Source organism: Schistocerca nitens, chromosome 3 (assembly GCF_023898315.1).
Source record: "Schistocerca nitens isolate TAMUIC-IGC-003100 chromosome 3, iqSchNite1.1, whole genome shotgun sequence".
Classification (NCBI taxonomy): domain Eukaryota; kingdom Metazoa; phylum Arthropoda; class Insecta; order Orthoptera; family Acrididae; genus Schistocerca; species Schistocerca nitens.
In genome coordinates, this window is record NC_064616.1 from 826,742,875 (window position 1) to 826,764,754 (window position 21,880).

General features: G+C 41.2%; 1 protein-coding gene across 1 annotated transcript in view; it reads right to left on the reverse strand.

The window, feature by feature from the left end:
* Positions 1–21,880, reverse strand: part of LOC126249440 (homeotic protein distal-less-like) — a 317,281-nt gene that overhangs the window by 246,485 nt on the left and 48,916 nt on the right. The window contains exon 3 of the mRNA XM_049951094.1: positions 3,489–3,673. Within this exon, the coding sequence (XP_049807051.1) occupies positions 3,489–3,673 (185 nt within the window). The remainder of the gene's footprint in view (positions 1–3,488; positions 3,674–21,880) is intronic.

Genomic DNA, 21,880 nt, shown 5'->3' on the forward strand with positions numbered 1-21,880 from the left:
CAGTAACTGGGTGTTACGAAATATAAAGTTCAGCGTATAGTTACTCTCAAACATTTCCGTCAGCAATATGGGGAAGGTGAAACACTGACGTTATATTCATGATACAGAGAATGCGTTGAAATTAGGGAAATACATGAAATGTACCTACAGTTCTATGGAAGCCTATGTAGGATGGAGGAAAACAGACCGAGTAAAAACATTTTTTACTTACTTAATACATGCAAATTAAAGACCAGTTGGATAAAAGAAATACAAGAAGACCTGCACCAACAGAAAATTTCAAAAGAAAAAAATGAAGGTCATAGAATAGTTCAGAAGTAAAACTGAAAGTAAGAAACTAAAGAATCAACAGAGAAAAAAGGGAGAGACGGAAGGAGGAAAAGAACACAGTGAATTAAAGAACAGGTTTCAGGAAGAAAACAAAGGAAGAAAAGGAAGTAAGCTGTGATTGACTGAAGTTCACACGCTCTACTAAACGTTTAGACAAGTGTCTAATATACTTGGCTGTACGGCTTTTTGTAGAAGTTGCGCTGTTTATGTTCAAGACAATAAAGACAGTTATGCGTATTTAAAGAGCAAGAATAATTGTTTAATCATCTTTTGCCAGTGTATGCTCTACCATGATGAGCTACCGGAAACAGCACGCCCTAAGATAGATACTGTCTGTCAACGCTAACCAAATCAACATCTTTTCCTCTTTGGAACTTTGAAACAATGGCGTTGCAACGAATACGAGAGGCGAAAGAATGATGGATACGTGCGTGAAACGGTGCAATTTCAATACGTGGAAAATGGTAGTCTTCTGTCTCAGTACTTGACTGAAATATATGGCGACGCTATAATCGTATATCTCCGGTAATCTATCTTAATTAGCGAAGTGTAATGAAGAGGGTGAGGGTTAACAGGGCGCCAATCCCTACCGCAGATACAGCCACCCCTTAATTGATATTTAATGTTGAGCTTACACCATTTGCGTGAATGCTGCTGACGGAAGCAAATTTTCGGAGCGGCTTAATGGTTCCATAGATTCCGTTCCCGAGACAGGGAGCTGTGTTTTCATTTCCTGATCTTTCGGCAGTCTTATTAGGTTAGTGTTGGCATTCAGAGTAACAAGCTTTCTCCCTCGCGAAATAAACAGATTCTGTGACAAGAGCGAGACGGCTTTAGCAGGCATGCTGCAAATAGCGAAGGAGTAATTGCAGCTCTCACGTTCTCCATAAATACCGTGAGGATATGCTCTGTACTGATTGAATTAGTATTTTCTTAATATCTTCTTTTTAGCTCAGTATTTATTGTATATAGCACCAAGCAACGGGATTGATTCCCATCCGTTCGTTCTCATAATTTCCTTTGCGTACGTCCGTACGTCTATAGCAGATGTTAGAGAGCTTCGCTACATCAGTTGATAGGTTCCTGGAATTAGAAAATTTGATAATTATTAATAAACCGACATAGCAGGTAAAGACAAGTTGCAGGTGGAACGTACCTCCGTGTACTACATTGCTATAGCTCTCAGGGCAAGTCAAAGGAGGAAAATAATTTACATTCTCATAGATCTCTTAAGGATTTCTTGGTATTTGGGAAACCAAAAATTCTGGCTGTTTTGTGCCTAATAAGGTAAAAATTAAAATACAAGTAGATACATAGAAATTGATTTGAGTTTCAGGGTATTACGATGAAATAGCTTTGTCTAGTGACTGAAATTCAGACCACTATATAATTTCATTCGATAATACATATACGTGCAGATGTATTATAGGTACAGTTGCTGAATTATTTGATACGGTGAGCAACTTTTATTCTTAAATGTGTTGTGGGCATCATTGTCATACTTGCCACCCTGTCGTATTTAGCTTCTTCTAGAGGTAGTTTCCATACAGATTTTACATATCTCATTCTATTTACTCATCTTTTTTATTTACCCCTGTTTTCTACACGGCATATGTTACTGTGTTACCAGTTGACGTAAGGTTAATCATGTTTCCTCATACTTCTTAAATAAAGCTAATACTGTTTCGAAAAACGCACTCTTGAAAAAGAATATAGTCATCATTATACCTCACACTACCAAATAGGTATACAGCTGCAGAAAAACAGCATTTCAGAGCTTTTGTTATTCATCAGCTATATACATCACAGTTTTCATAACGTAAAACATACCTTGTTCCGTAGAGTGTGTGTGTGTGTGTGTGTGTGTGTGTGTGTGTGTGTGTGTGTGTGTGTGTGTGTGTTTGTGTGTAAGTGACACGAAAGCTCCTAACTTTCGATACGGATGGGTAGAAGTAACGAGAACACGTTTTTCTGCTTTGTCAAGTAACCATTTTCATTAGCTTCATGAGAATTTGTGCCCTTCTTTCTCCTGTTACAGGCTGAGAGAAAGAAATTATAATTCCATGGCTGGTGAATATCATTGAAATTTACAGTCAGTCACAGACATTATTCCTATGACAGTCGTTTTTTTCTAATTTACTGAAGCTGTGTGGGACGGAGACTACAGCCTGGATCTTTGTTACAACTTTACGTCTAGTTCAAAAGCAGAACAAAGTGTAATATGCTTGAGGATGTTGTGAGGCCAGCCGGTCTCACCGTACGAGAAGAGAGTTCATAGTTAAGAAGCTTCAGTCATAATAATGCTAAGAAATTAGAATTGTCAGATACAAGCTGAATATTGACAACTAATGTGAACAAATACTCACATCTAATATATCAAAAAATGTGCTAGTTGTGTATCAGAATATTGTTACAGAATGCTAATTACAGAACACATAGCAAGGTACGATGTAGGACACGAAGAAATGACTACATTAGCTGTGGACTACGTCTCTGGCTCTAGTAAACTTTCAGAGACGCGGACCACAGACTTGTCGACCACTTGCTCTTAAATGACGCATATTTCCTACTTCAGTTACTTTTCGCGCATTTCATCCCAAAAATATAGTGGATGCTTTATGCGAGGGCATGATAATAGTACACTACACTGAAAAACGGAGAATGAATGAACATTAGTACATGTAAATGCTAGTTTCGTTCCATGTTACGCTACAGTCTAGGTCACATGCAATATCTTACTGGACACCATTAAAAAGGGAAGTAGTGGGGCTGATACATGTTTGCACTGGATATCTTTCTTTCTAACGTGGAGCACGAAATTTCAAACGCAGTTGGACCAGGACTCTAACTCTGATCCACGCCTCGGCCCTCAGTTTAATTATTCATGTACAAGCAACACGAATATAATATGAAAATACATCTCACTAACTCAGCTGCCGAATCAAAGATACGCACTGGAAATAAAAATGTGGCCGCCCACCATCGATGTGCGGAGAGCTGACGATATACTATACGGTATTAGGACACTTTTGGGAAGATGTCTTCCCCTCGTTTTAGAATTTTCGTGGTTTAACGGAGACAAATTCTAGTCTCGAGATTGTTTTCATATTTGGCGTGAGCTGGGCGAGGTTGCTTGCGCAGGAGCGCGTGGTACATACCTGCGTCTGGGTGAGGCCTAGGCTAGCGGCGAGCTCTGCGCGCTCGGGCAGCGCCAGGTACTGCGTGCGCTGGAAGCGCCTGTTGAGCTGCTGGAGCTGGAGACTGGAGTAGATGGTGCGCGGCTTGCGCATCTTCTTGCCCTTGCCGTTCACCCGCAGCGAGCCTTCGTCGCCGCCGCACTTGTCTGCAACAAACAACAGCCGCTCTTCTCCTCCGTTTCTTGCACCAACCGCCAGTCCAGTCATCCTCGCTGTATTTGTGCCTAGCCTCGACATCTTACTCTAAGATTTAGTGCTACTCACTAAACAATAATGTCATCAAAACACTTTGTTTTCTTCTAATATTACTGATGAGCATTCGGGTGTAGAGCCGAACTGAAATACGACGTGCTGCAAACGCCACAAGAAGACATGCGCGCAAAAACGGTCTAACCGTCAAATGTAAAAGCTTGGAGATAATTGTTGCCATTTGTTGCTGTGTACGGGAACTATCAAAACTGACATTGGTCTCGCCCCTAAATGTCACATTAGGATATTTAGGAGTGAGACCAATGTCAATTTTGATAGTTCCCACACCCATCAAAAGGCAACACTTATCTCTAAGTTAATGCATTTGCCCGTTTTTCCGCGCATGTCTTCACATCCCTGGGACAGTGGCTATCGAAATAAAAAATGGTTCAAATGGCTCTGAGCACTATGGGACTTAACTTCTGAGGTAATCAGTCCCCTAGAACTTAGAACTACTTAAACCTAACTAACATAAGGACACCACACAAATCCATGCCCAAGGCAGGATTCGAACCTGCGACCGTAGCGGTCGTGCGGTTCCAGACTGTAGCGCTAGAACCGCTCGGCCACACCAGCCGGCTATCGAAATAAAGCAATGGGGAAATTCTATTAAACAATGCTGGATGTCCGGAACTCATTTTACTACTCTTATCCCTCTCATTCACCAGAGCTCGAAAACGCTGCGGGAATGTGCGTCTCGCGGAATAATAGTACGATATCCGAAAAACAAATGAGCCTCAGAGGACGCGCGGGTGCCGGGAGTCGAACTCAGCTATAAATAGCTTTGCGACAGGAACAGTTGTAAGTAGGCTGTTTAGGTGTTTATGCTGGTAACGCCACGTAGCGCTCTATATGAAAATTACTGGCTGTGCTGTGTGCAGTCTGTGGCTGGTTTGCATTCTTGAAATTTTTGTTATTGTAGTGTTGGGCAGTTGGATGTGAACAGCGCGTAGCGTTGCGCAGTTGGAGGTGAGCCGCCAGCAGTGGTGAATGTGGGGAGTGAGATGGCGGAGTTTTGAGAGCGGATGATCTGTACGTGTGTCCATCAGAGACAGTAAATTTGTAAGATTGGATGTCATGAACTGATATATATATATATATATATATATATATATATATATATATATATATATATATATAATGACTTTTGAACACTATTAAGGTAAATACATTGTTCTCTATCAAAATCTTTCATTTGTTAACTATGCCTATCAGTAGTTAGTGCCTTCAGTAGTTAGAATCTTTTATTTAGCTGGCAGTATTGGCGCTCGCTGTATTGCAGTAGTTCGAGTAACGATTTTTGTGAGGTAAGTGATTCATGAAAGGTATAGGTTATTGTTAGTCAGGGCCATTCTTTTGTAGCGATTATTGGAAGTCAGACTGCGTTGCGCTAAAAATATTGTGTGTCATTTTATTGATGATCAGAATAAGTAAAGAGAGAAATGTCTGAGCACGTTCAGTTTTGCTCAGCTGTTTGAAAATCAAATAACGTAAGAGGTTTATCAGCACAGTAATTCACTAATTTTTCTAAGGGGATGTTTCACAGTACTTCGACAGTCTGGTTGGGGTCCGGGCAAAGAGCAAGCATAACGACACAGCCTCGCAGCATCTGAACGAGACGGCTTGTTCTGTCGCTGAAAAATTATGCATGAAATGGAAGCAACAACTCGCCTGTACACCCGAAAGCACACCATTTATCAGCGAAGCCGACAGAACCTGAGATATTACTTTCTAGTGTTACTGGAATCCGTGTAGAAGAACTTGGGTGGCCAGTTCACAGTCAGTCAATATATGAGTGTCACTTAGAGTAGAATCAGTATTTTCTGCTTGAGACACAAGCGCAAAACATCCAGAGCATTAGCTATAATCGGTGCTGCCAGACGTGCCTCGTATTACAACGTTACAAACCCCAAGTACATCGATATAGGAAGTTAGGGTTCTGGAAAACCGTACTGCGTGTAATGCGTATAACGATGAAATACGTTACAACACTACACAGAATGGATGATAATTAATAGCGAAAATTGACACAAATGTACGATAAAATAAGCAACAACGTCCCAGTAAACATAGATCGTCATTAGAGTGAGGCATATGAGTTCGTACTTATTTTTGAAGTCGATGGTATGTAACTAACTTCACATAAGAAATGATTCGCAAATTGTGATTAGTGTTTCGCATTAGCTATAGAATATTTAAGAACAAATGAAACTTTGTGCTGGATCTGGACCGCAACCCGGATTTCCAACCTGCCGCGAGCGGTCGCTTCAAAAATTTCGTCTACCAGAGCAAGCTTCCAGTAGCGGTCCTAACTTCCACTTGTCTTAGTGTCTACATTCTGTAGTGCTCACACTACACTACTACCGTCATTCCCGCGCAGGTTGAGACACTGTTTTTCGACCGTCACATTGCCCTGCTATGGTGTGAAATACTGTACTGAGGTGCAATGTCTGTGTCGTACTATATAATCCGAAGCAATATTTCTTCCAATGGCACATTGCTTCGGACTATGTAGCACAACAAAATCACTGCGCTACAGTAGAGTACTTCATGTAAGGCTGAATATATACGGTTCCACTTTATTATTACCGAAATGCCTTTAAATTTTGAATGGCACCTGCCTCTTATGCCTAGCTATGAATGCAGCATACAGCGTGAGCCAGAACTCCACTGACAAGCTTTCAGAGGTGTATTATGGAGAAAATCAAGAAAAAAATGCCTCGTAAATATGGACTCTAAAATGCATAGGTAAAGACCAATGAGCACTTGTGCTTTCCATATTTTTGGAGGAAGTACTACTGATCAAACCAAGAAAAAAATTCCATTAAACATGGAAATGCAGCTATGGCTATGAGCTGTTGTTGAGTAGAGGAGATGGGTTTCACAGTAGCAAAGATGAACAGGTGCTCATATGTCTCAAGGTATGCACTATAGAGCCCATGTTTAGGACTTTTCTTCTAGGTTTGGTCTATACTATCACCTCTCAATACATGGAAAGCAAATCACTTTCAGTAGAAGAGATGTGTCCCATAGAAACGAAAATAAACGAATGCTCGTAGCTATTGTGATACGCATCTTTGGGCCCATGTTTCCTCGACTTTTTTTCCTTGTTTCAGTCCGTACTACCATATCTGAAATTCTGTCGGTAGAGTTCTGGTTCAGCCTGTATAAGAGGGACAGCCCAAACTATAAACTTCTAACTAGTCCGACAGGGTATCTACACATTTCTTAAGAATACTGGTGGTAGCTCTATAAAAGAACAGTGTGAATGAACACAGGGTAGTTACTTCTGCCTCATTTAGTTTTCATCCCACAAAATATAACACAATAAGTTGTTGATGTTGGTTTGCACCAGCTTTTCTGTTACAAAGGGTTAATTAAATGATTCTTTAGAGTTATTAAAATGAGGTTGTAAAAAGGAAAAGAAAATGGAAAATAAAACTGTAGATGTAATACCCTCCAAATTCATTGTTTAACAGATTTTATAAATAGCACATGTCAATTTTGCCATATAATTGTACCTTATTTTTGGTTGGTTGGTTGATTTGGGGTGAGAGTACCAAACAGAGAGATCATCGGTCCCATCGGATTAGGGAAGGATGGGGAAGGAAGTCGGCAGCGCCCTTTCAGAAGAACCATCCCGGCATTACCTGAAGCGATTTAGGGAAATCACGGAATCCTAAATCAGGATGGCTGGACGCGGGTTTGAACCGTCATCCTCCCGAGTACGAGTCCAGTGTGCTATCCACTGCGCCACATCGCTCGGTGTATGTTATTTTTGCAATGCAGAAATAGGTACATACTTACCGTCGCCAGTGTGTATTACAAGAGCTGAACAAAGACTCTCTGCCCTAACACAAACACTCTGACATATCTTTAGCAATACTCTTTGGTTTATTTACGTTTTGTAAAGCACCTGGAGCGTGTTACCTGTGGCTGAGTGTTTGAAGTGGAGTAAAATTAACGTCACTAGAAACACTGGAAAACATTCATTACGTGTTCCAGAACACTTGTGCACCAACAGCCAACCAATGGATACTGATAAATGTAACTAATGTACCAAAATCGATCTCTTTATGTGAATAATTCTCACCACACTCAGTGCTTACATGTTTCGCTTACACATCTTGCCACAGCTACACGATTCCCACACTGTTGCAAACAATCAATAAATATGTAACATCTAGTAATGAATTGCCAGGTGGTTCGGAGCCGGTAATGGATGCTAAAAATTGAAGAACAAATCAATTTTCCTTTAGAAACGGAAGATAAGAGTATAATATGGCCGGCCGCTGTGGCCGAGCGATTCTAGGCGCCAGTCCGGAACCGCGCTGCTGCTACGGTCGCAGGTTCGAATCCTTCCTCGGGCAGGGATGTGTGTGATGTCCTTAGGTTAGTTAGGTTTAATTAGTTCTAAGTCTAGGGGACTGATGACCTCAGATGTTTAGTTCCATAGTGGAGGAGGAGGAGGAGGAGGAGATTAGCGTTTAACGTCCCATCGACAACGAGGTCATTGCAGCACAAGCTCGGATTAGGGAAGGATGGGGAAGGAAATCGGCCGTGCCCTTTCTAAGGAACCATCCCGGCATTTGCCTGAAGCGATTTAGGGAAATCACGGAAAACCTAAATCAGGATGGCCGAACGCGGGATTGAACCGTCGTCCTCCCGAATGCGAGTCCAGTGTGATAACCACTGCGCCACCTCGCTCGGTAAGTCCCATACTGCTTAGAGCCATTTGAACCATTTGAAGTATAATATGCTGTGGGGCTCGAGGTCATACAAGCACGTGTTTGACAACGTTATTGTCTAAGGGGCGAGGCCGTAATTTTCTGAAGTTACGGAAAACCTATACTGATTACCAGATGGAAATTTGAACGCTGCTTTTCCGAATACGAATCTTGTGTCCTGACCACGCTGCCGTCTGACTCGGCTTGTAAGCAGCAGACGACGTTGCAAATACCACGGGAACAGAAACACAAATTACAGTCAAGTATCTTAGGACATTCGTTGTACAGCAAGAGAATTCGTTTGAGCGACAAGTTGGATAGAAAATTAAGATCCGCAACAAATGAGCATCTGCCGTACACAAAAGTATTGCAAGATTCACAAAAAATACTTCAATTCTGAATGAAGAGACTAGACCGTTCAGAAGATTTTCGCACGGGCGCTTCCTCTTGCGGGAACAACAGAGCAAACTGCCTCTCGGCACAAGTCATGTAGTCGATGTACTGGAGTCCCCACCGAGGGAGGGGCCGTTTGAAATGCTTCTTCTGCTCGTCTCCCTTTCTCAGTGACCCCCTTCGTGTAATCCATTTGCAGAGGCGATATGTACACAGGTGTGCATACCTCGCGACTGGACTTACGACTTCTTGTCGCGAACATGAGACGTGCCGGTGCACAACCGTGCGACCCTCTCACAGCTGCAGCTGTCGCCTCCAAGCAACAGTTCTCGTCTCAAGCTCTTCTGCACTCTTTTCAGATGTCTGCTAAATGGGAGTTTCGTCTTCGCAAGAAAAAGAAAAGCCTTTTCAGACTACGAACACACGCTGGCCACATCGTGCGCTCTCCTCTTCCTACCCTTCGACTGCGGTGCATATGGTTCCTTGATCATCTTGTGCAAATTGACGTGAATCCCATCAAGTACAAAGTCACTGACACGATCCCTTAGAGGTAAGTGCTAGGGCAGCTTAGCGATTTTGGCCCTTATAAACACTGAGGATACCTCTCCAGTTAAAAATAAGGACCTGCTGAGTGAGCGTTCTCTATGCGCGCCAATAAAAGTCTGCTGCAAAATATTTCTATATGATTCCTCATAAGTGTGCCATTAATTTAAATTAGTCTATACGTAATTGTTTAGAATTTTAAGAATTCCCTCGCTAGTGGAACAGCCTTCCTCGGTAAAACGTAAATATGAATGAATCTGCTGTTTGATTACGCTTTCGAGACAGAGACACTGTATAAATCCTCTTTGAGATCTTACGTTAGGCTGGACTCAACGCGCGGTTACAGTTTTCACTTGACTCTCAAAACAGCCCTGTTCTCCATATTCTTCGTCTGTGTCGTTGTTGGTTCATCGGCGACCAAGTGAAGCTCCGTTTCTTAATGCCGAGATACATCCTTCTTATTACGTTTTAATTGAATCAGCTGTGGGTTCTTCGTGAAACATTGTAACTTAACTAAACAAACACTATTTGTGGCCTTGTTTCACAAATTTTGCTATGATTACTGCACAACCTATGTTTCAGGTTTTAAGTACATTTTCAAGTACATTACTGATTCAGAAGATGATAAAGCAAAGATAAACCTCTCAACTTCTTAGTGTATCGATGCTTGGTTTCATGTAAAATTACTTCAATGACTATTTTTTGAGCAATTACATATGGAATTACAACAACTCAGCAGCTATACTAACATGACTAAACATACCTAAGAGAAAAGTTATGCATCGGCATAGAACTTTTTATCTCCATGCGGACTGAGTCCCAAAATTTTAGTTCTGTCGAGTAGTTGTACTATCATCTAAAAGAGTTGAATAACTGAATTGGGTTTGCTCATTAATAATAGGTGTGGGGATATACACATCCCTTTTTTATTTCTAGAATTGGAGACATGCGCGGAAAAACGGGCTAATCCTCAAATGTAAAAACTTAGAGATAAGTGTTGCCATCTGTTGCTGGGTATCGGAACTATCAAATTTGACGTTGGTGTCACCTCTAAATATCAATCAGCGGTTGTAAATTTTGATAGTTCTAGTACCCAGAAACAGATGGCAACAGTTATCTCTAAGCTTTTATATTTAAGGGTTTGCCCGTCATTCCGCGCATGTCTTCAGTTTCGAACTGGCCGAGCTTTGCTGCTTTATCCTCTATGCGTAAGACTTCTACATCTATTATGTATTTTGGTTTTTGTTAAGGCAGTGTTCCGCAAAGGCTGAATCAGGCTTCTTCAATCTCAGCAAAAGAAGAACAACCAGCCATTACAAGAAATGGGGTTTATAAGATCATATGCCTGGACTGTCAATCTTGCTACACTGGACAGACTGAGAGGTCAATCTTCGCATCTGCATCCGGCTTAAAGAACATCATAGAAGCTGGAGACTGAAGAAGCCTTATTCGGCCTTTGCAAAACATTGCCTTAACGAAAACCACAAACACGTAACAGATATAGAATTCTTCTACATAGAGGAAAAGGGGGAAAAATTCAGTTAGAAATTCTACATATTAAAAATACAGATGTGTATATCCCCACACCTATTATTAAATGAGCAAATCCAATTCAATTATTCACCTCCTTCACATGATATCACAACTAGTAGATAGAAGTAAAACTTTGGGCCTCAATTCATGAGTAGACAAAAAGTTCGATGCTGATGCGTAACTTTACTCCTAGGTATGTTTAGTCACGTTAGTGTAATGGCTGAACTGTGTAATTCCATATGTAATTTGTCAAAAAGAAATGTCACTGAAGTGTTTTTACACGAAGCCAAGGATCTAAACATTCAGAAGTTGAGATGTTTACCTTTGCCTTATAATCGCTTTATCATCTTCGGTATTAGTAATATACAGGGTGATTCAAAAAGAATACCACAACTTTAGGAATTTCAAACTCTCCAACGACAAAAGGCAGAGCTAAGCACTATCTGTCGACGAATTAAGGGAGCTATAAAGTTTCATTTAATTGTACATTTGTTCGCTTGAGGCGCTGTTGACTAGGCGTCAGCGTCAGTTGATGCTAAGATGGCGACCGCTCAACAGAAAGCTTTTTGTGTTATTGAGTACGGCAGAAGTGAATCGACGACAGTTGTTCAGCGTGCATTTCGAACAAAGTATGGTATTAAACCTCCTGATAGGTGGTGCATTAAACGTTGGTATAAACAGTTTACAGAGAATGGGTGTTTGTGCAAAGGGAAAAGTTCTGGACGGCCGTGAACGAGTGATGAAAATGTAGCACGCATCCAGCAAGCATTTGTTCGCAGCCAAGGAAAATCGACTCGCAGAGCTAGCAGAGAGCTGCAAATTCCACAATCAACTGTATGGAGAGTCCTACGAAAAAGGTTAGTTATGAAACCTGAACGTCAACTACCCGAGGCGATGGATTGGCCGCCAGGCAGCCCGTGACAGAGCACTTCATCACTGGCCTCCAAGAAGCCCTGATCTTACCCCTTGCGATTTTTTCTTATGGGGGTATGTTAAGGATATGGTGTTTCGGCCACCTCTCAAAGCCACCATTGATGATTTGAAACGAGAAATAACAGCAGCTATCCAAACTGTTAGGCCTGATATGCTACAGAGAGTGTGGAACGAGTTGGAGTATCGGGTTGATATTGCTCGTGTGTCTGGAGGGGGCCATATTGAACATCTCTGAACTTGTTTTTGAGTGAAAAAAACCTTTTTAAATACTCTTTGTAATGATGTATAACAGAAGGTTATATTATGTTTCTTTCATTAAATACACATTTTTAAAGTTGTGGTATTCTTTTTGAATCACCCTGTACTTGAAAATGTGCCTCTAGACCCAAACCTAGGTTGTGCAGTAACCATAACAAAATTTGTGGAAGAAGGTAAAAAAATCAGTGTTTGTTTAGTTAAATTATTGCCTCTTTCCAAACTTTTATTGTTGTATTTGCTCAGTTTCCAGTCTACGTTGATAAAGTTGGGGAACAACGATGCGGTTTGGTGGACTTTTAGCTGGACACTAGTTTCGATATACACGCCGGAAGAAAATTCAGTACCTGCAGGACCAAAAGCATTTTACTGACAAGTGAGGTGACAGATAGTTCATCGCTGTAGGAGTGTATGATATAAAATTCAGATCAAACGAAACACATATTTCACAGTAAAGGGTGCGAAACAGTCGCATCAATACACAGCGTACCCCCTCTGGCGGCAACGCAGGCGTGTATTCTGTGATGTAAACGACCATAATGGTGCCAAATGGCATCCTGTGACTGGCTGTCCCAAGCATCTTACGTCTCTTTGCAATTTGGCGCTGGTTCTTGCAGGCACCGGAGAACGAGTAAGTTACCGCTTCATCATACCGCATACGTGTTCAATTTGCGAGAAATCTGGTGATCTTGCTGGACAGGGGAGTTGTTTGCACCTTCTAGAGCACGTTGCCTAGCTGCAGTCAATGTGGACGTGCACTGTGCAGCTGAAAAAGCACATCACCTTCCTGTTGAAGAAATGGCAGTTGCACGGCGATAACAGTCCGTGAAATGTAGTAAGCATTGGTTACTTTACACTGAAGAAACACCAAATGTGACCACGAGTTGTCACCGATAGTGCTCCACACTACGAAGCTTGAGATGGGACCTGAGTGTCGTGGGCGAATGCACTCTGGAATATCCAGCTCATCAGGTTACGCCATACACGTGTACGTCCATCACTCGAGTACAGACAGAACCTACTCTCACCGCTGAAGACAAGAGAATGTCATTCCACTCTCCAGTCAACACTTTCACTACACCAGAGTAGCCATGATTGGCAGTGTCAGAGATGGCCTGGGCAGAGGCACAAGTGATCTTAATCGTGCTCCAGTGGTCTCTGAGGGCAGTAGGTGCAACATGTGCCCCTGGACGATATTCAGTCTGCTAACACTGCTCACACAATGCGTTGATCTTGATGAGTGCCTGTGCTTGGTCTAGAGGTCCGGGAATGTTGAAAGCAGCGACACACCATCCAAACATTGTGCCCGACTTGTGCAGCAATCCGTCGATACGTCCAGCCAGCTTCCCGCAGACCTAATATGCGACCCCGTTCAAATGGCTGAAGCAATTCAAGAGGAATACGTACCCCTTGGTGGGGCATGGCTGTACCCTACAATGGATGTTGCACTGTTCACCTCTAAACTCATCACAGTTTCTTCCCGCAGGGTCAAAATAGAGAGTGCACAGACAGGTCTCCTGAATGCCATCTTATCGTCGACGACCCTCATCAATAATACTACAACCAGTATACTGTCACTGAACAATGTCACCGAGGGTGTAGCATATTTTGCCGGCAGTGTGTATGCTAATTCTTGCTGCTTTCGTTAACGTAGACGGTGCTGCACGGTGATTGCACTCTAATCGTAACTACGTACCAGGTACACACAGACACTGACATTTCAGTGTGAAAACATGGAGCACATCAAAGTAGATAATCTGATGCTCCGAGCTCTGTTGCCCACGCATACAGACTTCGTGAAGTACTTATCTTCAGCAGCACTTTGTCTTGTAGTCCCGTGTGTTAGAATAGTTGCCTGTTCTATCATTGGTTGCCTTGGAAGTCTCAAGAATTATTTTAGCTTATAACTTCCAACTGGCATCGATCCCTGATTTACGTCCATTGTTTCACTTCGCCTTTCTTGTGCTTCCCCATCGCCCGTGAAAGTTTATCTGTCATCAGAAAAACATTCTGTACGCATACAATTACAGTAGCTTACTACCAGAAGCTAGTTTGATTGACGAGTTACTAGACACGATTCGCCTATTCGAAGCTGTGAAAATCACTAGCCCGAGGTGGCCCAGTGGGCAGGACAAAGAACTCGCTTTCTTGGAGGACCAGCCTTCAAATCATTCGGCCCTCCAGATTTAGGTTTGAAGAAAGTTTCCTCTTGGTGGACAGGACGTTAAACCCTACTCTTCCTTTACAGTTTAGCCACTGATGAATAACAGGTGTTCTAGAGCAAGTAATTATCTTTCGAGTCCCTCTCAGCTCTATATTCCTTCAAGATGCTGCTCGTCTATGTATTGCTTATGTTGTTCTTCAACATGTCTTTAGCATATAGTACATTGCACCGCTCTTTTTTGTTTGGGGATTCACACAATATGCCACCAACGCTTGTGCAAGCTTTTTTGATACTACAATGATTAAAACAATAGACTTCCATTCAGAAGAAGTGAGATTCAACTTTCACTCCTACAATCCTATTTGACGTTTCTGCCGTTCCTCTAATTCGCTCAATGGTTGCTTCAAAAAGGCCGCGGCGAAGTTTCTGCCGCATGTTTGCCGTGCTGAGATTGTGTTCTTTCTCTAACGAGCCCATAATCGACTGGACATTAAACCTTAAACTTCCATATGTAGGTGTGACTTATGATTTATCTCTCCATAAAACCGTATGTGTTCCTCGACTTGCTGAGATATTATATCTTAACGTTCTTCCATTTTTACGTTTACTATGTGTTTTACACTGTATTACACTAGAATCAGTATTTCTGGATGTGTTTACATTCCAAAATACCATACTAGGGTTTTGTTAATCTATGTCTCATTTTCAAGTCATGCTGAATGGACGATGTCATATTTTTCGGAAGACGGTGGAGAAGTTTGTCGCGTAAGGTCTATCTTGTGCGATGCTGTATTTAATACATAGATTTCAGAGATATTAGTTGAATTCCAGCTGGTAGATAAAATCCTGTATTGTCGGATAATAGTATCATGGACTTCAATATTATTCGCATAATTGAAACGAAGAGGAAAGGCTTAAAGTGGAAACAAGGTATTGTCCTATACCGGAGTGAAGTAGTCTGGAAATGTTATTCAGTATATGACTAATCCGAATGGTGAGGAATATGTTCAGCTTGATGATTTCGGTCTTTACTCTACATCGACATCTGCGTTTACCTTATATTTTTGTAGACAAAAATTTCAGTGTTATGTCACATTATGGCTATATTACTCCATTTACGTTTTCAACCTTTCAGGATATTAGTAGGAAATTCAATGCAAACAGCACTTCCTACACATGCAATGTTACCTTGCGCATTATCACGAGAATTGTGTGAGTACTCGACGTTAACGTTGTCTCTCTGAACTACATTCTAGGCTTAGCTGTAATATGTATGCGCATTTACGAACAACAACAATGTAAGCCGGACTCTGTTCATTACTGCTACACTGCCTTGAGTTTTTCATTTTTTGTACAGCTCACGAATGAATGGTTCCTTCGACACGATCACGGTCGATTTCTAACATTATCCTTGTTTAACTGAGTCTGTGCTCCCTTTCTAATGATCTCACTCACTAAGGGAGAGTTATTATGATACAGAATGGGCTACATAATTCACGCCTCGAAAGCATACGACATTTTAAAGAGCAAAATGTATCAATGTTACGATTATATGTGTTTCTTCTTTTTCTCATAACCGCGAAGTCCCCTTCACGTTCTAGAGAGTTCAGAATAAAAAAGCCCAAGGCATCAGAGTTGACACACTGACTCATAAAAAGATGCAGTGAAAAATCAAGACCAAGGCGACTGTAGCATTAGAGTGACATTTTGATAATCCTCTTTCAGAGATTTGAAAGTTGGAAAGTATTCGCGTAGTAGCACGCCGTGAAGTATTAGCTCAATAATAACCATCGCAGTCCGGCCAGAAATGCAGTGTGCTGCTAACGACCAAGAAGTCTCGGTAGTACACTGTAGCAAGGTTCGTTACATGTCCTTTGACTGTGATACCCGATGGGATTCTTCTGAAGCCAAACTGGAGAGGTTTTCTGCCAAACGTCCCAGCAGTGCTTTGCGATATTTGAGCTATATGTCTTAACTATTACAAGTAGACTACTTTGGTACATAGTGTAGTATTATGAATTGTTGATGATGTAGACAAGTTGGAAAAGGGCGACATCGACACCTGTTAGCCGGCCGCGGTGGTCTAGCGGTTCTGGCGCTGCAGTCCGGAACCACGGGACTGCTACGATCGCAGGTTCGAATCCTGCCTCGGGCATGGGTATGTGTGATGTCCTTAGGTTAGTTAGGTTTAAGTAGTTCTAAGTTCTAGGGGACTTATGACCTAAGATGTTGAGTCCCATAGTGCTGAGAGCCATTTTTTTGACACCTGTTATTTGCACATAGACTGCAGCTAGTGTGAAGCGCCCAGAAGACAAAATGAAAAATTCATTCCAGAAAAAGCTCCCACATTGAGGCTAAGGCATTCTCTGTGAAAATGTTTCTCCCATGGGAAATCGCCAAGGATTTCCGAAGGTACTCAGGTACTGGCATATCGAAGTCATGGGTCATGCGATGTGCACGGATAGCACAGTCGGTATAAAGACATATCATCTTCAGCAATATTCTAACACTCACAGCATACTAAGTTTCAGAGGTGTTGGCGATTTGACACAGGATATGAAACTGACCGATGAAACGTCAATATGGAATAAGATATATCTCTTACTGAAGATAAATATACACCTTTTCATTGTGATCCTCAAAACGTTGTCTTAGCTAAAACGCATCCGTTTGTGTAATATACGTTAGGACCAATACAAGTATCAGAAAAAACATATTAACCAGAATTAACAACAATGTAAAATCAGAGGATACTTATAACATACAGGCAGACAGTTCAAATACTTGAACTTTTTTAACAAGCACTTTTACCAACTGGCAAATGAAAATCTGAACAAGGTGTCATTTAGAAAAGCGTTCAAGGGACTTTTCCAGCAGCAGAAACGTTAAGATAAAGTATTAAATAACTTACGATGTGTTTCCCACCTCAAAACGCCCAGCCCAGCGTTGTCTTCAGAATAGTGATTCTTTCTCGTCTTTCCATCCGTTTCTTCTATTTGTTCCTACACATTCATATTTCTTCAGTTCAGTTAAATATCTTCATTTCCTGTGCGCTATGTTTCGCTTCCCATACATCAGCGTGCAAACCGCCAACCTTCACAGCTTTCATATCTGTGTACTCTCTAATTTTCTAACCTGAGATTTTGTTAGTGTCTAACATTCATAATTATAAGCAATGTTGAGTCTGTCATTTTATTATAGAATTTAAGAGCTGTTTTCTGTTTGTTGTCACCTAAACTCCCCTCGATTATGTTACATAAATACTGAACTCTTTTGCTCTCTGTTGACGTAATTATTAGATATATACTTTGTCCCGCAACCTAGATATAGAAACTTTTCCCATACTACATTATTTGGCCGATCATAACTATCTTAGCACATACAGCTTACTTTCTTAGAATGCCGTTGTGTTATTCTTTGCTACAGAGATATTCGGACTCTACTCAAGTACCACCTTCTTAAGTGTTTACAGCCTCCGCTGAAGATCATAATTTTATTGAGCTAAAATCATCTGGTCACCTGTAAAAAGTATCGTATCCAGTATAGGTAGATAGTGGACGCCCTTAACTAAGCCCTTGTGTTATCGCCGGCTGTGTAGAGCAGTCTAGAATCCTGATATGTAGCCTGCTATACGTAATTTGCTCAACTCTTGCTAATCGCTACATCAAATCCTAGTTTAGGGATACCGGAAATATGCTTTCTCATAACTATTTAAAGCAGTGTAGTTTGGTACTTCACATTTTCTGTTTGTTGTGGCATGGTGAATACACAGTAAGTGCAAGACATACTTTTACGGAAGCCTCTTCGAATGTAATTTATGATGTTGCTGCTCTAGCAGTCCAGACCGGGTTAATAAAAAATAGAGAAAAATTAAGATGGTGGTTTTAATGCTTCATGTGTTCTACATACTCTCCCCCACTTGGGTACAAAGCACAGAACGTTCATACAACCACGTGGCGAGCGAGGTGGCGCAGTGGATAGCTCACTGAACTCGCATTCGGGAGGACGGCGGTTCAAACCCGCTTCCGCCCTTCCTGATTTACGTTTTCCGTGATTTCTCTAAACCGCTTCAGGCAAATGCTGGGATGGATACTTTAAAAGGGCACGGTTGACCTCCTTCCCCATCCTTCACTAATCAGGTGGGACCGATGACCTCACTGTTTGGTCCCCTCCCCCAAATCAACCAATCAGAAAAGTCCTGTATTGAGATATTGTTCAACTCGCACGTCACACTTGCATCTTCCACGGTCATGGCGAACTATCAGAGACCTATTCTACACTTTGTCGTTTTGTGGCAAGTTTATATTCATAACAGTGAGTCTCCCTCCCGTGATGAATTTCCCTGAAAAAAGTCGTCCGCGTCTGTCATTTCTGCCGCGTCACGGCAGGCGTCCAGCGGTCGTTGTTTTTGGTCAGGAGTCAAGGTGTCTGAGACAAACTTTGCACACACTTTTCTCGTCTTCAAAACATTCTGACGAATCAATTAGTAAAAGGTAAAAGGCACAGCAATCAGTCGCAAAGATGTTGATTGGATATCTAGATTTCGGTCACTTTATGGCCATCTTCAGAGCAGTAAGTGTAAGTTGAAACGTCAAAAACGCTTCTATATGCACATAGTCCCAACTAGACTAGGCATGTCAGAGGCTGAGGTATGCAGTAAATGTCATTGCGGCAGACGGCTGTACCCTTTGTTATTTGAAATGAATACAGTCGCTGGCAACAACTGTGTCCCTATGGAATAAAACCTGGTAACTTTGGAGAACTTCTTGAATGCTTGATTTAAGGTGTCGCTCCATTGTGATTTGCGACACAGCAACGTAGACACATTATGGCCACACGCCTACTATTTAACACCGCCTGCTCACAACTATCTGGTCGCAAGCACGTCTGTTGTTTACAGGTGTCAGTTTATACTGCCTTCGTAGTCGCTTATGCACCAGTAATAAAATCAGTCTCGGAAATTTTTGGACGGATGGTGTACGTCGTTGAATTACCTCGGCATAAACTTTATATGTTTTACATAGTAGGCTTATGCACCCTTAATTAACTGCTTTCATTTCATCTTCATTCTTAAATACTGGAAATAGGATTGCTACATTCCACACGTCCAGTATAGACACGCGAGTCCGACGCCTATTTCAGAACTTCGGCAACCTTCATCGATACGTACTTAGACAACACAGAAGTTATACTATCATGCCGTAGAGTCCGTTTGTTTCTTAACATTGACAAAGCTACATGTAGCGATTCCACTGCTCCACTGCTCAAAGTGTATCCGCTCGATTTTTTCAGTTCTATGTGATCTTTATTCTTATGAGCCCAGAGGTCAGTGGAATACCGCAGCTACTCTCCCTATGGAAATTTGTTAAAACTGAATTAATCTTTTTACACTTTATTCAGATCCCTCGGTATGTAGAATGTGTTTCATTTTCTACCTCGAAGATCATGTTCTTGGTCTGTTATGTAAGCATTCCAAATCCGTACTTTCATTTGTTTATGCCTGAACGGAATAACGAGTTGGAACATCCTGGTCGTGGGACTCAAATGTAATATTATATATGTTAAGAGGATTCGAGTGTTTCCGTTTTATTGGTTGCTCATGAAATTGCTGGGTAGTTTTATGTCAATGCCCATGAGAGAAAAATGCTAAAAAATGACATGTAAATTTTCTCGCATATTTCATAGAATGTTTCTCCGCAAGCATTCAGATACAAATATGAATGTTGACATGAGCAGCTTGTCTTACTAGAGGGTGTAAAGAGTGGAGTTAGTTCCCTTTCCTTAACTCCGTTACCTAACGACATTTTTCTGACAACTGCCAAATGACTTACATTTGCAGAAAAAACTGAAAAAAATCAGGACGGGAGTATTCATAGCCATAAAATGATGTCATGAAATGGTAAAGATTCTTCAGGGATAACACATTTTTCTGCATAGTCTTACTGTGTATCACAGAAAAACATCTGAGTCCTCGCGAAAGACACGGCAAGTGATTAACAGTGGAAACTGTAGTAAATTCAGTTATCTGTCTTTTATGTGGTGGAATTGTGAAAGGCAAGAATACGAAAATCATATGATACGGAACAAAAGTTATCTAATATTCAGGTATTCACCATATAATTCAAATTAATCATAGATGCATCTTGCAGCTAGATCGATACCGAAACCGCTGATGATGTTTTTTTTAGCTTGTTTACAAGACTCTCCGGAGAAGGATGTAATTAGTCAGCGACTGCTTTCCTTCGAGGATTCCCACGACAAATAAAATATGTCAACAAAGAGCCATCCATTTGTCGCTATAAATCAATGTCGTTTGAAGTTCTGTAAAGGTGCGGGAGACAAGCACCTGTAATTTGCCGGTGACGTATCTTGGGTACCTCCTGTGGCTGCCGCTGCCTCAGTCCAGCAGTCCTTCATTCGTAAGAACAGTGGACTTGTTTCACGTATTAATTTGCCATGAGAAATCTGTAGAGTTCATTATAAAGTAATGCTTCGTATTTCCGTGGACAGCGTAAGTGGTACTGAAAAGTAGGCTTTCAACTTGCAATCAATATTTAACTCTCAAAAACAGTGATTTGTTTTGCCAGTAAAATAACTAATGTCGTGGAAATGAGGATAAATGTTTCGGATAACGATGTCGTAATCATATTGCACTGAATGGAATGTGGTTTTGAATTTCACTTTTTGTGTCGAAACTCACTTTCAGCCATCTGTTTCAACCATTTGAATACGAATACTTCCTCCGTATACAATTCTATCGAAGAAGCATATATTTTCGACTAAAGTTGAATAAAAGTACGGTACTTCAACAGATTATATGTCAGTGATTTAATTTCACGAATAGAGGAAACCTAAAAAGGAAAATTTACTTCTACGAAATGGAAGATAATTTAACAGGTAATATCGCAGAGTGAAAGTTATAGGCAGTACGGAATAATTAGTCTGAAGTCTGATTATTTTTTACACTAAGGATATATTTTTGAGCTCTTACCGCAACATCTCACTATTCAAAGAAAGGTTGTTAATATGTCAGTAATGTTATTCATATTATAGACAGGCGTCACTAGATTCAATGAATGTGAAGATGAAAGCAAGAAGGAAGATTAGGATTTAACGTCCCGCTGACGATAACATCATTGGTGACGGAACACAAACTCTGAAATGGAGAGGACAAACCAGCCGCATCCTTTTCAGAGGAACGAAACCGGCATTTGCCTTACACAATTAAAAGAAAATAAATTTAAATCTGGATGGCTGGTCGGCGATTTGAATCGCCGTCCTCACGAATACGAGACCAGCGTCTTACCAGAACGCCTCCTCGCTTCGTTATATTTGGCGGTGATAACAGAATTGTACGCATGAGATATTCACATTCGAGAATAAATTTTATAATACTTGGACTCTGCGGCAAATCTTTATTAAAATGGTAAGGCACAGGTCGCGATTTGTTTAAATTTCGCAATCGCATCCACAGGCTAAGAAACTAATCACGGCTACCAGTGGAGAGAATGTTACAGTAACCATAATTCTGGATCTCATCTCTCAAATACGACCTG